Consider the following 14,612-nt stretch of genomic DNA (forward strand, 5'->3'; position numbering starts at 1 on the left):
AGTAGAATTAATGTGTTTGCTGATATTCAGTAGGTAGAGAGAATTTCTGAAATATTACTTTCATCCTGATGCTGATGATCATAATGCTGCTGCTTCTTATACCTAAAAAGAGTTTAGTTTCACATCCTTTTGCCTTAGGACTCCCTCTAACCTCTGCAAATATCAATGGAAAGACTTCCACTACCTTTACTGGAGTTTGGATCAGGGCTTTAGTTGCCATTAGTCTACTCCTTCAGTTAATTAGGCAAAAAGTCAAGCAATGTTTGCCTAAAAATATATATATCTATTTAATATCTAATATAGATCTGCATTAGTAGGAGCACTGCCAGCAGATCGAGGGAAGTGATTATTCCCTCTATTCAGCACTGGTGAGGCCACATCTGGAGTATTGTGTCCAGTTTTGGGCCCCCACTACAGAAAGGATGTGGACAGATTGGAGAGAATCCAGCGGAGGGCAACAAAAATGATCAGGGGGCCGGAGCACATGACTTACGAGGAGAGGCTGAGGGAACTGGGCTTGTTTAGTCTGCAGAAGAGAAGAGTGAGGGGGGATTTGATAACAGCCTTCAACTACCTAAAGGGGGTTCCAAAGAGGATGGAGCTCAGCTGTTCTTAGTGGTAGCAGATGACAGAACAAGGAGCAATGGTCTCAAGTTGCAGTGGGGGAGGTCTAGGTTGGATATTAGGAAACACTATTTCACTAGGAGGGTGGTGAAGCACTGGAATGGGTTACCGAGGGAGGTGGTGGAATCTCCATCCTTAGAGGTTTTTAAGGCCCTTCTTGACAAAGCCCTGGCTGGGATGATTTAGTTGGTGTTGGTCCTGCTTTGAGCAGGGGGGTTGGACTGGATGACCTCCTGAGGTCTCTTCCAACCCTAATCTTCTATGAAAAAGGCATGACTGGTATAACCAATATTGAAATAAAGATAAATACAACACAGCTGCCTAATATATTGTACCTAATCCTGATTTTTTGGGGGGGGGGGGGGGCCAGGAGCTTCGATTTTATTGATCCAAAAATCATTTTCAAAAGTGACTCAGTCACTTAGGAATTTAGATTCCATTTAATTCCATTTTCAAATATGTATTGCTCCTAAGTCACTTAAGAGCCTTTAAATTTTTACCTTATCTCTATTTTTTAAAATATATTTTAAACACTAAGTTACAAGCAAACAAAAGTAAAACCAGACGAACACTTAAAAATAACCAAAGCATGGAAATGGTTCTAAAACCTACCTGTGACACCCTCGCGCCACCTTATTCACCGTAATAGTCCTGCCTATGCAATTTCTACATTGGATTAGCTCTAATTAGGGCTATGCTTGAAAGATCATGTGGAAAGCATGTGCAAGATGCAACTGCCCACCTATTAAGTTGTACTGGAAAACTAAACATATTACACCAGTTCCCCAAGAACAGCAGTGGCTTCCCTTTTCACATGCAGGTACAATTCAAAGCATAGACACTGATCTATAAAAACATATGTGATAAATGAATGGGGGGGGATAGCCCCCATTTATGAACACCCAGCCAGCCAGCTATCTGTAAAATCCCTCCTGGTGTCTGTTCTCGGCTTGCTTTACCTGTAAAGGGTTAACAAGCCCACAGGTAAAAGAAAAGGAGGGGGTACCTGACCAAAAGAGTAAATGGGAAGGCTAGAACTTTTAAATTTGTGAAAGAGGCTGGAGGGACAGAGCAGCAATGCTGTAAGCAACTTTAAGCCAGGTATGATCATAAATATCAGATTATACCTAGAACTACTTATCTGAACCTCCAAATGTGTAAGTAGATCAGAATCTTTAGCCAGACTCGATCAAGTTTATTTCTGTTTATTTTTCAAGACTTGTGGATCTCCTCTGTGCTAACCCCAGGTCTTTTATTTGCTTGTAACCTTTAAGCTGAACCCTCAAGAAAGCTATTTCGGGGGCTTAATTTTTGTAATTGTTTCTTTTAAACTCTAGCAAAATGCCTAAGTTCCAGATGGATTGTTTTCCTTTTTGTTTTTAATAAAATTTACCTTTTTTAAGAACAGGATTGGTGTCCTAAGGGGTTTGTGCATGTTGTTTGATTAGCTGATAGCCACAGCTAATTTCCTTTGTTTCCTTTCTCAGCTCTTCTCCGGAGTGGGGATGAAAGGGCTTGAGGGTACCCCTCAGGGATGAATTCCCAAGTGCACCCTTGTGTTCAAAGGGTGTTTTTTTTTTCATTTGGGTGGTGGCAGCGTTTACCAAGCCAAGGTCAGAGAAAAGCTTTAATACAAGTTTAATACAAGCTTGAAGTGGCAAGTATTAATTTTTAAAATCATTGCGGTGCCCCACTTCCTGCACTTGGAGTAACAGAGTGGGGATTCAGCCTTGACTGTATGAGGTATTGCCTCTCCCTCCCACTTATGTCCTGCACAAGTCGACATCAGCTATAACACCTGAGGTAACTGTCCCCCCCTGCAGCAGTCTCGGGGAAGCAAATTCCCATTGGAAGGCCATTGACTCTGGAATTCACTCCCTTTACTTGCCCAGCAAAGCCCAAATTGGTTCACCTTCAGGCTAGTACAAAGCCAATATCTTTTCTAAAGCATTTTTATGAATGAAAGTTGGTGAGGACAGTGAGTATTTTTTCTAGGGAATGTCATTGTTAACTTCTGCCTTGAAAGAATAAAAAAATTCTCTCAAAGTTTTATTATATTGTGGAAATGTGTTCCATGACATGTGAAAGGAGTGTATTTCACTATAGAAATCTAAAAATAATTAAGCATTTTCTTATATATTTACACTATAAATGTAGGTCAGTGTTGTTTGAATTCATAATTAGCCAGTCCAATAGGAACAAAACTCTGGGTGACAAACTGTGTTGGCCAACAAGACCAGCTTTAAAACATTCATTTAAATTATTGTTTCCATCTATATTTAATTAAAGCTCAGCATACCACCATGGGTGCATGATGCTTGGGTGCCTGTTATTTAACCTCAGCCTCTGGCATCAGTCCACACAACTTTAATATTCACCTCTGAAAGCATATCCCAAAATAAATTATTCAGCTATTAAGAAAGCATCTGAACTTACTGTGCAAAGTTCAACCATAGTATGCAATAGTCTTTAAAATATAGAGTGATATTTTTTTGTTTTAAATAATATATCATATAGTTTATTACACATTAATATGAACGTATAAAGGGTTTGAAATTCATAGATCATTTCTCAATTACTATCCATAAAACACTGCAACTAAGAACTTTCTATAGCCTAGTCTTTCTAATGACACAGTAGTGTGCTTTGATAAGTTTTTTTGGTTAATGGCTTTAGTGTTAATTTTCCTGTATCAGATCTACCATCTATGACTAAGCTCCTGAAGTGCTACCAATGTGTGTTTGTATATCTCTTTGTCTTCTTTCCCCGTTCAGCTCTTTGCCCCTCCTGCTGATGCCTTCCCTCTCAAACTCCTGGTCAGTTCCATCTCTTACCCACCCTTTCCGCTCCTGTTCCAAATAAATTTAGTTCTCCAACCCCCACCTGCTGTTACATTCCTTCCTGCTCATCCATTCTCAGCCCGCTGCAGTTCTCTTCCTAGCTTCTTGAGAGCTTATTTTCAGTTACTCATGCATTATAACCCCTAAATCATTTTCAAAGTCACTGCTTTCCAAGCTAGAGTCCCCCATTCTGTAGGCATGGCCTGCATTCCTTGTTTCTAGATGTATAACTTTGCATTTGGCTATAATAAAGCACATTTTGTTTGAATAGGCAAAGCTTACCAATGATCCAGATCACTCAGTATGATTTCCCTGTCTTCTCCATTATTTATCATTTCACCAGTTTTTGCTGTTATAATTTGTAAATGATGTAGTGATTTTATGTTTACTTCCAGATCATCGATGAAAATATTGAATAGCATCAGGCCTAGTACCACTCCTTGCATAACCCCACTAGAAACACCTCCATTCAAAAATGATTCCCCATTGACAACTATTTTTTGAGATCTTTTAGTTAGATCTGTTTTTAATCATTTTAACAGCTGCTCTAATGATATTATATCATACTAATTTTTAAATCAAGGTTCACATGGTACTGAGTCAAACACCTTACAAAAGTCTAAGTATATATATATACTTGGATATATATATGGATATATATATATCTCAAGTTACCTGTATAAAAAATTGAAATCAAGTTTGTTTAAAAGACCTATTTTCCATAAAACCATGTTGACTGGCATTAATTGTATTCCTATACTATATTTCTTATGACCTGAATCACATATCAACTTTTTCCAGTATTTTGCCCAGGATCAAGGGTCAGGTTTACCAGCCTGTAGTTATCCTGGTTATCCAGCTTGTCCTTTTTGAATATTGGCACAACACTCTCTTCTAGTCTTTTACAATTTCCCCAATATTTTAATTTTTAATAAATCTTATGATTGGTCCAGATATCTCTTCAGACAACTCTTTTAGGACTCTTGGGTGCAAGTTATCTGGGCCTGCTGATTTTAAAATGTTTATCCCTAGTTGATGTTGTCTAACATCCTCCTCAGTTAGTAATAGCCTGGAAAGTACTTTAATATCCTCAAATAATGAGTTCATCATCTTGCTTCTTCACACATATAGAACAGAAATATTTACTGAACACTTCTGCCTTTTCTGCTTCATTATTAACAGTTTTACCATCTCCATCTAGTAATGGGCCCATACCATTGCTAGAATTTCTTTTGTTCCTGATACGTTTTTTAAAATCCTTCTTCTTGTCTTTAGCTCTGCCAGCCTTGGATTTTCCCTGATGTCTTTAGCTTCCCTTATCAATTTTCTGCACTTCATAACTTCTAATTCTTATCAATTGCTACCTATTTGCCCATTTTTCTATTTTTATATAACGCTTTTTAATTTTCAATTGGTGCCTTAACTTCATTGAAATAGGATGGGCTTTTAGCCAAAGTTGTCATCCTCCTTCATTGTAGAATCATGGATTTTTGATCATCTAATATATTCTTCTTTAAATAGTCCCAATTTTCAGTCTAATTTTTTTCTCCCAAACAATGTCACTCAATTTTCTTGAGCATTGGGAAATTAGCCCCTTTGAAGCACCAGGCATATATATTTTTCGTTGCGATTGTCCTCTGTTTGCCATGTTAAATCATCTTCTTTCATATGGCAACAGTAGAACAGTGAAAGAAACAGCGTGACTACAGTTGGATCTTAAGGTCTCTTATCCAGACGAGAGCACAAGGGGTAGCTATGTGAATGGCTGTGACAACTCCAGCATGAGTATAGACTGGGCAATCGTCCGTGATGTGTCCGACAGCTTGTACCATGCCACAGTTGCAGTTCAGCGATTTCCTCACTTTCTATCCATGGAGTTAGTATGCTCATCTTTCATGTTAGATGTGGATATGGTTTAGAGCTGTCCGTATGCACTGTGGGAAGGAGAAGCCTGGCACTTCCACAGTTGGGTCATCAATTAGATTTTGTTTGGTATGTCGGTAGCCGCCCAGACTTCAGACCATCTTCTGCAAATGTCCTTATCTTCCACAAAGAGGGCTGTGGCACAAGACCAGAAGGGTTTTCTTGATTTTAGCTGGTGGTGAGGGTGGTGCTCCAGATCATGGGGGACCGCTAGTGTGATATTTGCTATGATCTTCCTTAACTGTCACAGCCTCTCGGAGATTTGCTGGCACAACGTTAGCCAGTACCAATAGCCATGGAACTGGTATTGATATGAGGGTGCCACTAATTATGCAAAGAGCTTTGTTAATTTCAGTATCCACTAAAATGGTGTGTGGACTTCCACTCCAAAACTGGTGCACACTGTTCCACTATGGAATGGACTAGGGCTAGTGTCCATGTTCAGAGTGTGCAGGTGTCGCTTCCCCAAGATGTTCCTCAAATCTTCTGTATGATGTTGACCCTGGTCTTTGTTTTCCTTTTGGTTGGTTCAAGGTGGAGATGGAAGCTGAGCATGCGGTCCAGCGTTATCACCGGTACCTTGGATTATGACCATGTATCAATGATGACCCACAGAAACTGATGTTTAATGTCTTCTTGGCCTGGGTATTATTCAGATGAAAAGCTGAGACCCCTGCTTTTGAGGCATTTGGCTTTAACCAACATGCCCTGAAATAGGTTTCTAGTGTTTGTAAGTCCTGTTCTAGAACCTTTTCTGAGGTTTCAAATGAGGAAGTCTGAGAAGCCAGCGCAATGTCATCCAAGTACATGAACTTGTGGGAGGATGTTGGTGGAATAATTGCTGATAGATAGTTGAAAAGTGCTAGAACTAAAACGGACCCTTGCAGGAGTCCGTTGTTCAGTCTTTGCAGGCTGCTGATAGCATCACCAAGATACACCGTGAATCTGAGATTGTTCAGCATTTCAATGATGAGCCTAATTCTAGGGCAACAGAGCATGGCTATTGCAAGTTTCAGTAGAAGTCCTTTCTGCCATACTGTATTGTATGTGGAATTAAAATTGATATATATTGTTGCTGTTTTAAGTTGCCATTGGTAGCCAGCTTCTCTATAGCTGGTCAACACAACGACTTGGTTACTACAGTTTCTGCCTATTATGAAACCAGCTTGTTCTTTGGGGGACCAGTTCCTCCACTAATGGCTTCATTCTGCAAAGCAGAAGCTGCTCCAATAGCTTATTGCAGCCACTAAGAAGCATTATAGGTCAATAACTTTTTGCATTAGCTGCCTCTTTTCCTGGTTTGAGAACAGCTATAATTTTTGCTCCTTTCCATTCTTTTGCTATTCTCCCTGAGGAGTGGATGTTGGTAGAGAGAGCAGCTAGCCATTTTCTCATTATTTGGCCCAAATGCTTTAGGACCACAGGGAATACGCCATCAAGACCTGCTGCTTTTCCAGTCTTTATTTGAGTGAGGCCACTGTCCACCTCCTCCACTGAATTGGGCACAGAAAATTGGGAAAATGTTTGGCATCAATTGAGGGCATTATAGAGTTCTTTACTGACTTTATGGTGCTTTTGTCAATTGAGTTGGCAATTAGTTGCCACGCTATGGCATCTGGGCTCACCTGCGGAGATTTATAGATTGCAGGCGTCACTCCACCAAGGGCATGGAGGAGATACCAGACCTTTCAACTTGACTTTGTGAGGTCAAGGGCCTTCAAAGTGTCGCACTATCTTTGCATTCTTTGACGAGTCCAAAGAATCGAACAAAGTTTTTGCTGTATCTGGTTGTCCATTTGCCGTATACTGCCAAAGAAGTTCTTCACTCTCTAGTATCCAGCAGGGAGTGAAAGCCTTTCTGTATCCTCTGGGAATACTGACTTTGACAGCTGTTATAAGGCTAACCAAGTGATGATAATTGGCAGGGGTCGGAGGGATCCACATCAGAGATTTCTCTATTATACTGCTTTCTGAAAGTTCCACACTGTGGCTTCAGGATGGAGCAAAATAGTGGGATCTGGAGATTGACCTATATCACAATGGGTCTGTGTAGTCTGTTGGGACAGTCATCAAGACTGGAACCTCAAAGTACACGTGTACTTATTTCCTTTGATTTCACATGTGTAGAGTCTCTGATGACAAAGTTGCCATTATCATCCTGCGACAAAGAAAAGGTCAGGCATATAGCATAGGGGGGAGGGATGATAACCTGCTACAGGAGTAAGCACAATTAATGTAAAATTGGTGACAGAATGTCCTGAAAAGGCCTCCTAACCAGAAAAGCCCCTTCTAAAAACAGCCCCTTCTAAGTCAAACCGGATGCCAACCCTTCACTGCATATAATGCAGTTAAACATTGAGGGTTTATCCAGCGCAAAATGCAACTACCTCACAAAGATCCTACAAACAGATGAATTTGACATCTTTGCACTGCAGGAAACACACATCGAGCGAGAAAGCCACCAGAGAGATCAATGGATACATCCTTGTCTCAGCAGTCAACCCATGTCAAAGATGACTTGAAGAACATACTCAGGTCCTCCCAAACATGTCCCTTAATTCCATCACCATCAAGGTCAGAGACTTGACTGTAGTGAATGTCTGTAAACTCCCATTAATGAACTGGCCTTCTACAGTGTGGCCACCTGCAAGCCACCCCGCCATCTATGTTGGCAACTTCAATAGCGACCACAGTTTGTAGGGTTATGACTCCAACGATTTCACAGAAGAAAAATTGTCATCATGGGCAGCAACGAAAGACTTTTGCCTGCTCTATCACACTAAGAAGCATGGCACATTTAGGTAAGCATTCTGGTAAAAATGCCATATTAAATGTAATCAGCTTATGATCACTGTTCCCTGAGCAACCACCAGCTTCTAGTATCATGATTAATTCATCTTATCCATCATACAAAATCCAAAATAGAATTATCTCATGTAGGGTGCAATACCTTTTGTTAGAAAATCCATCACCCATATTTTTAGAAGCTAATTATGTTTTACCATTGGCTGCATTAAACCTCCATAATATGTTTCCCAAATGGAAGTCCCCACCCATAACATCACATGTTTACTTTCTATACATTAAAGGTAGGTGCTGGAGTAATTGATCCTGTTCTCTGGTTTGATTTGGTGGTTGTAACACGCACCGCTAGTACCCCCTGCTAGGCTTTATAGTTAGCGCTTTGCTTCACATGCATTCAAGATCTGCATTTCTGAGTTAGCAGTAATTCTAAAAGAAGGTAATGGATCTTTAATGTCAGATGCCACCCAATTCCACCCTCCCCTTTTTCTTATTCTATCCTTCCTGAACACGTTCTAACCAGTGGTTTTAACATTCCAGTCATGCAAATCGTTCCACCAAGTTTCAGTAACGCCAACTATATCAAATTTCTTCTCATCAGTGAGACTTTCCAATTCTTCTTGCATGTTACCCAGACTGCAGGTATTGGTATATTAAATGGAAAAAAAACTTAGTTAATGCAGAGTTAAAGTTGCCTAGTGACAGACAGTTCATGCCCTTCCAAAAATCAAGTTCGGCAAAACCAGGAAATACAAAGTTAATGTAAATGCCCATGCAACCTTAGCTCTGCCCCTGCCTCCCCGGAGCTGGCAAGAGCCACTGGGAATCATCTGCATATATTCCAGCTGCTTTCAGTGTTTTAGGTGCAGCTGTATTGAACGTTGGAGTCAGTAGATGTGGCAAGTTGGCATAGGTGTGTTTGTGATATGAGGAGACCTGGGGAGTAGTTTGAGGAGTGTCACAGAGCTATGACTGTGATATGAAGAAAACTGGGTCTGAGACTCTCCACGTGTGCAACCAAAGGAAATAGGTACATGTTTACCTTGAGGTTCCAGTCTGCAACATTTAATACAGAATTGTGTAAGTTGTGTCAGTAGCAGGGCACGGGGTCTTCTTGCCATGAGTACTGTCAGTAGAGAGGTGGCTTATAAGAACTGTCTCTGGATTTAATGACTGGTAGGGAAAAGATGGCATCCTGGGTGCAAGTGTGAAGGGGTTGTAAAAAGTGTGATATTCTGTCAGAGGAGTAGGATCAGTGTTTGAGCATAGTGCAGGTACAAGAAGCGCCTGTCCCTTACATTGAAAGGCAGAGTGCAAGTATCTGCATTATAGATGGTTTGGGGCACCTTGCACAGAAGGCAGATTTAAGGTTACATGGGCATTTACCTTAACTCAGTATTTCCTGGTTGTCAGAGGTTTGAGTTCTGCTGAACTTGATGTTTTGGAAGGTCATGAGGGGTCACCAGGCAACCTTAACTCTGTGTTAACTTAGGAAATTAATTGGCAAAAAACTATCTTTTCAAAACAGAAAAAGAAATGTTTGTTGGTAGAGTTAGTGGCCACTTAGGCACTTTTAGTTCTCACCTAGGTTTGTAGCTGATATGCTACTGTGGCTAGGTAATCAAAATACCTAGCTTTTATATAGTTAGGCTTGGCAGGATTCTATTTTGTAAAAAAAAAATCAATAGATGTCAGTAAACATCTATTTCAGTTGACACACACAAAAAAATGAAAAAAATGAAAAAAATTCATGGGAAACAGTTAGCGTGAGTGCAGCCTCCCCCCTGCACCTGCAGGGATTGGATGTCATTGGCTCTCTCGCAGGACAGAGTTTTCTGTGGCCCTGCTGCCATGGTCTTGCTCCCTCACTAGCTGGGATTACGAAGGCCCCACAGGACAACACCCTTCCCCGCACCTTGCACCTGCAAGAACCAGGTGTCACCAGCCCTGAGCCAGCACAGGAAACCCTCTGCAGCCCTGCTGTCACAGGTGTGAAATGGGGTCATGACAGCAGGCCTGCAGAGGGCTACCTGCAGGGCTGCAGGGCCAATGACACTTGATCCCTGCAGGGGTAAGGTGCAGGGAAGGCTGTGGTCCTGGCAGGGCAGAGCAGAGATCCTTGGGCCAGGACTGCAAGTAGGAGGATTAACCAATCAATATTAATTGTCTAAACCAAAAAAATTTCCAAATCTTGTAATCAAGTTACCCTTCAACCTTCTCTTTGTTAAGCTAAATAGAGCGAGCTCTTTCAGTCTATCACAATGCACATTTTCTAATCCTTTAACATTCTTGTTGCTCTTCTCTGAACTCTCAAATTTATCAACATAATTCTTGAATTGTGGGCACTAGAACTGGACACAGTATTCCAGCAGCGGTTGCACCAGTGCCAAATAAAGAGGTAAAATAACCTCTTCTCTTCTACTTGAGAGTCCCCTATTTATGCATCCCAAGATTGCATCAGCTCTTTTGGCCTCAGCATTACATTAGGAACTAATGTTCAGTTGATTAACCAGCGTGACTCCCAAATCTTTTTCAGAGTTGCTGCTTCCCAAGATAGAATCCCCATCCTGTAAGTATGGCCTACATTTTTTGTTCCTAGATGTATTCATTTACTTCTAGCCATACTAAAAACACATTGTTTGCTTGTGCCCAGTTTACCAAGCAATCCAGATTGCTCTAAATCAGTGACCTGCACTCTTTATTATTTAACACTCCCCCAATTTTGTGTTGTCTGCAAACTTTATCAGTGATGATTTTAGGGTTTTCTTCCAGATCACTGACAAAAATGTTAAATAGCACAAAGCCAACAGTGATCCCTGTGGTATCTCACTAGAAACCCACCTGCTTCATGATGATTCCCCACTTACAATTACATTTTGAGTCCTATCGCTTAGGGAGTTTTTAATCCATTAAATATGTCATGTTAATTTTACATCGTTCTAATTTTTTTAATCAATACGTCATGAGGTACCAAGTCAAATGCAGTACAGAAGTCTATTATGACAACCCTATTACCTTTATTAACCAAGCTTGTAGTCTCATAAAAAAAAAAGATATCAAGTTAGTTTGACAGGATCTATTTTAAATAAATATCTATTTTAAATTTATTTTAAATCTATTTTAAATTTTAAACTCAAGTTGATTTTACATTAATTACATTACCTTCCTTTAAAAATTTATTAATTCGGAGAGGTGTTAAGTGACCCATCCACTTCAATGAGATGTTCTCAGCTGAAAGAACACCCGATGGAGATAAATATAGCCTGAAACAATAGCTTTGATACGTGTGAACTGCTCGATTCATGTCAGTGGGTGCACTCATCCCCCATACCCAGTGCTGCAGAGGCTGTGATATGCATTAAGCATGCCCATTCTCAATTCCTTATCTCAGTGTCAGCAGTGTATTCTTAGTGCATGCCCCCAAACTCCCCTCCCCTACTCTTCCATCCCAGTCACTGTTGTGATAATTTGGTCTACAAATTTACCCTAATTGTAAATTCTACTGTTAAAAGTGAGTGTATGTTCATAAGATATCACAATAACCTATAACAACAAATGTTGATGGGAACAGCTACAAGAAAATCAGAATAAGTCCAAACAGAAAGGCCTACTGATATAACTCAAGGAAAACATTTAAATCATACTTGGTAAAAACAGAAGATATGGAACTGGAAATTAACCAAAATTGGTGTGTTGTATATTAGGCGTAATTGGTGGACAAATTAATGAGGGAATCGGCTATTTCATCCATCAGTCCCTTTTTGGATCTTTAAAGAAAGAGCCTTCAGAGGGAAACCAAGAAGAATAAAAGCTATTGGAGCAAGCTTCACCATCATGACTGCCACCTCTACTGTCTCCTGGGACCAGACCTTTTTTGTCCTGATCCTGAGGGATGGCCTGACCAAACCAGAGTGGAAGCCAGATGACATCACCACTTCTACCAGCCTCAGCTGCATCCCAAATACCACTGAAGATGAAAAAGAATTGAACTGTAACAGAAGCAGCCATAACAGATCTAGCCAATCTCAACTAACTTCTTCTCTTTACCCCAAAAGGAAAGTTATTACCATTGAACACTGTTAAACAAGGGTTTTTTTCCTTTCAAACCTCTCTCCAACTAAAGGGAAAGGGAACAAGAAATGTAAAGTAAGGCTTTCATTTTAACAACATTTCAAATGCTTTAACCATTTTACCTTTTTACTACCTTTTAATAAAAGGCTTAAAAGGTTTTTAATGGTATTTGCCATAATACTAAGCAGGCTAAGGTCTCTGTATACCAAACCCTGAACCTTGCTTAACACTGTTTAACGTTGGACAGCGACTGGGTTATGTTAACATCTTTGAGCACCTATATTCCATCTAAATTAATGCAATATCACCCTCTCCTCCCAGCAAACATTTGCTTGTGTAATTTATTTTCTTTTCAATAAACAGTTTAAGTGCCTTCTGATGTATTCAGATGACATTTTCCCACAATTAAAAAAAAAAAAAAACCCTTTGACAGAGGGAGACCGGAACAAGATGCCTCCTTTTTTATTTCTGCTTTCTGCTCTGGATTGGATTTGAATTCATAGTGCCATGGGTGGTGCTCAGAGCCAATAACCATTACATAACATCAGAGTCACAAGATCCTATGATATAGAGGTAGTTTTCCAGATAACCTCTTTCTCTGCATATACTCAGTGTAATTCATCTTGCACACTGCAAGAGAAGTCTTTAACTAATAAAGTTTTAATTTGATTTTCCCCACAGGGCTAGTAGATGCATGTACTCCACTGGGGTAACTCTCAAGCATTTGAGATACTTGTGTGATGAGCTCTTCCGCCTAGTTTGATCTCTATCTGTGAGCAAAAATTCACTACCAGGATATGTTAACGTTAAGAAGTCTTTTTCCCCACATGGGGCCGTATCTCAGGAACCAATAGCTCCAAATTTGGCTCACTGACCAAACCCTGCACCCACACAAGGGAGAAAATTTGAAAGCATCCCAGTAACTGTACAGATTTTGGCGCGCTTATGACAGTCAAGCTATAAACCGAAAGCTGGTCTTAAACTTAACTATTGTAGAGCTGCCGCTCCACTGCAGTAAGAAAATTAAGAGTTTCTTCTCTTCCCATTCTGTGTCTCATTGGATCAACTTGTTCATAACACACTGAGTTTTAATATTATCTGTAAGGTACACCATTGTCCATAATTAAAATCCACCTTCAAACGTAAGGAATTGTTTTAGAAAGTCAACTTGATATACTCCTAATAGTGTGACCAAGTAAATTTCTCTTAGATTAAAAATGTCAGAAAAATTAATGGCTTTATTTGTGAATAGCAGATGAGAAATCTTAAAATGTTGAACCTTGCCTTGTATTGTCACACACACTAGTTACAACACCTGGAAGAAAAAAAGAGACAAAGACAGCTCTGCATGTAGAAATTAAATTCAGGATTATTGAGTTTTTTCTCCACTTGTCTCCTCCACGTAAGCATACGGTCTAGAGTGATATGGGAAGGATACAGAAAAATTATGTAAAGGAAAAAAAAACCTCTTCAGATTTAGATTTAAATATTTTGGTTGAAAATAAAAAATAATCTCAACAATAATATTTCAAAAAGCTTCTTTGAGCTATTCATTACACACGAATCAACTTCCAAAGCTGTGCATTGTTCAAACAATCTGAATTATAACATAAATATACTTACAGCATGTGCTCCTTGTATTGTCCGTATGAGATTAATTCCTTTCCATACATATATATCTCCATTAAGTGCACCAGAATGTGTCACTTCATCTCTTGCACAGGCTAGGCAGAGTATAGTTTGGAGATCACCAGTCTTGCCAAAAACACCACGCTTTGGTGTCAACGAATTGCCACACAAGCTCCAGAACTGATAGATAAAACATATGGTATAAAAATGGTGTTTATTTTGCCAAAGTCCTGTGAATTTTGCAAACAATGTAATGCAGGGATCGGCATTGGCATGCAGCCCGCCAGGGTAAGCCCCCTGGTGGGCCAGGCAGGTTTGTTTACCTGCCGCGTCCGCAGGTTTGGCCAATCATAGCTCCCACTGGCCGCGGTTCACCAATCCAGGCCAATGGGGGCTGAGGGAAGCGACGCAGGCCGAGGGATGTGCTGGCTGCCGCGTTCCACAGACCCCTTTGGCATAGAGCGGCAAACCGCGGACAGTGGGAGCTGCGATCGGCCGAACCTGCCGACGTGGCAGGTAAACAAACCGGCCTGGCCCGCCAGTGGAATTACCCTAGCGGGCTGCGTGCCAAAGGTTGCCGATCCCTGATGTAGTGCATGCATATTTCAGAGTGAGTGAGAGAGAAATATACTAGAGCCAAGAGACTCAAAGTATTGTATTCTTTTCATTACTCTGGTTCTCCAGAGTGCCACCTGTAGCAATTGTTTTTCAGCTAACCAAAGT

General features: G+C 40.4%; 1 protein-coding gene across 4 annotated transcripts in view; it reads right to left on the bottom strand.

The window, feature by feature from the left end:
- EML5 (EMAP like 5) overlaps positions 1–14,612 on the bottom strand; it is a 299,416-nt gene that overhangs the window by 204,689 nt on the left and 80,115 nt on the right. For all 4 annotated transcript variants that reach the window (XM_043547824.1, XM_007055929.4, XM_043547826.1 and 1 more), the window contains exon 5: positions 13,884–14,069. In XM_043547824.1, the coding sequence (XP_043403759.1) occupies positions 13,884–14,069 (186 nt within the window). The remainder of the gene's footprint in view (positions 1–13,883; positions 14,070–14,612) is intronic.

The sequence above is a fragment of the Chelonia mydas genome, chromosome 6 (genome assembly GCF_015237465.2).
Source record: "Chelonia mydas isolate rCheMyd1 chromosome 6, rCheMyd1.pri.v2, whole genome shotgun sequence".
Lineage (NCBI taxonomy): Eukaryota > Metazoa > Chordata > Testudines > Cheloniidae > Chelonia > Chelonia mydas.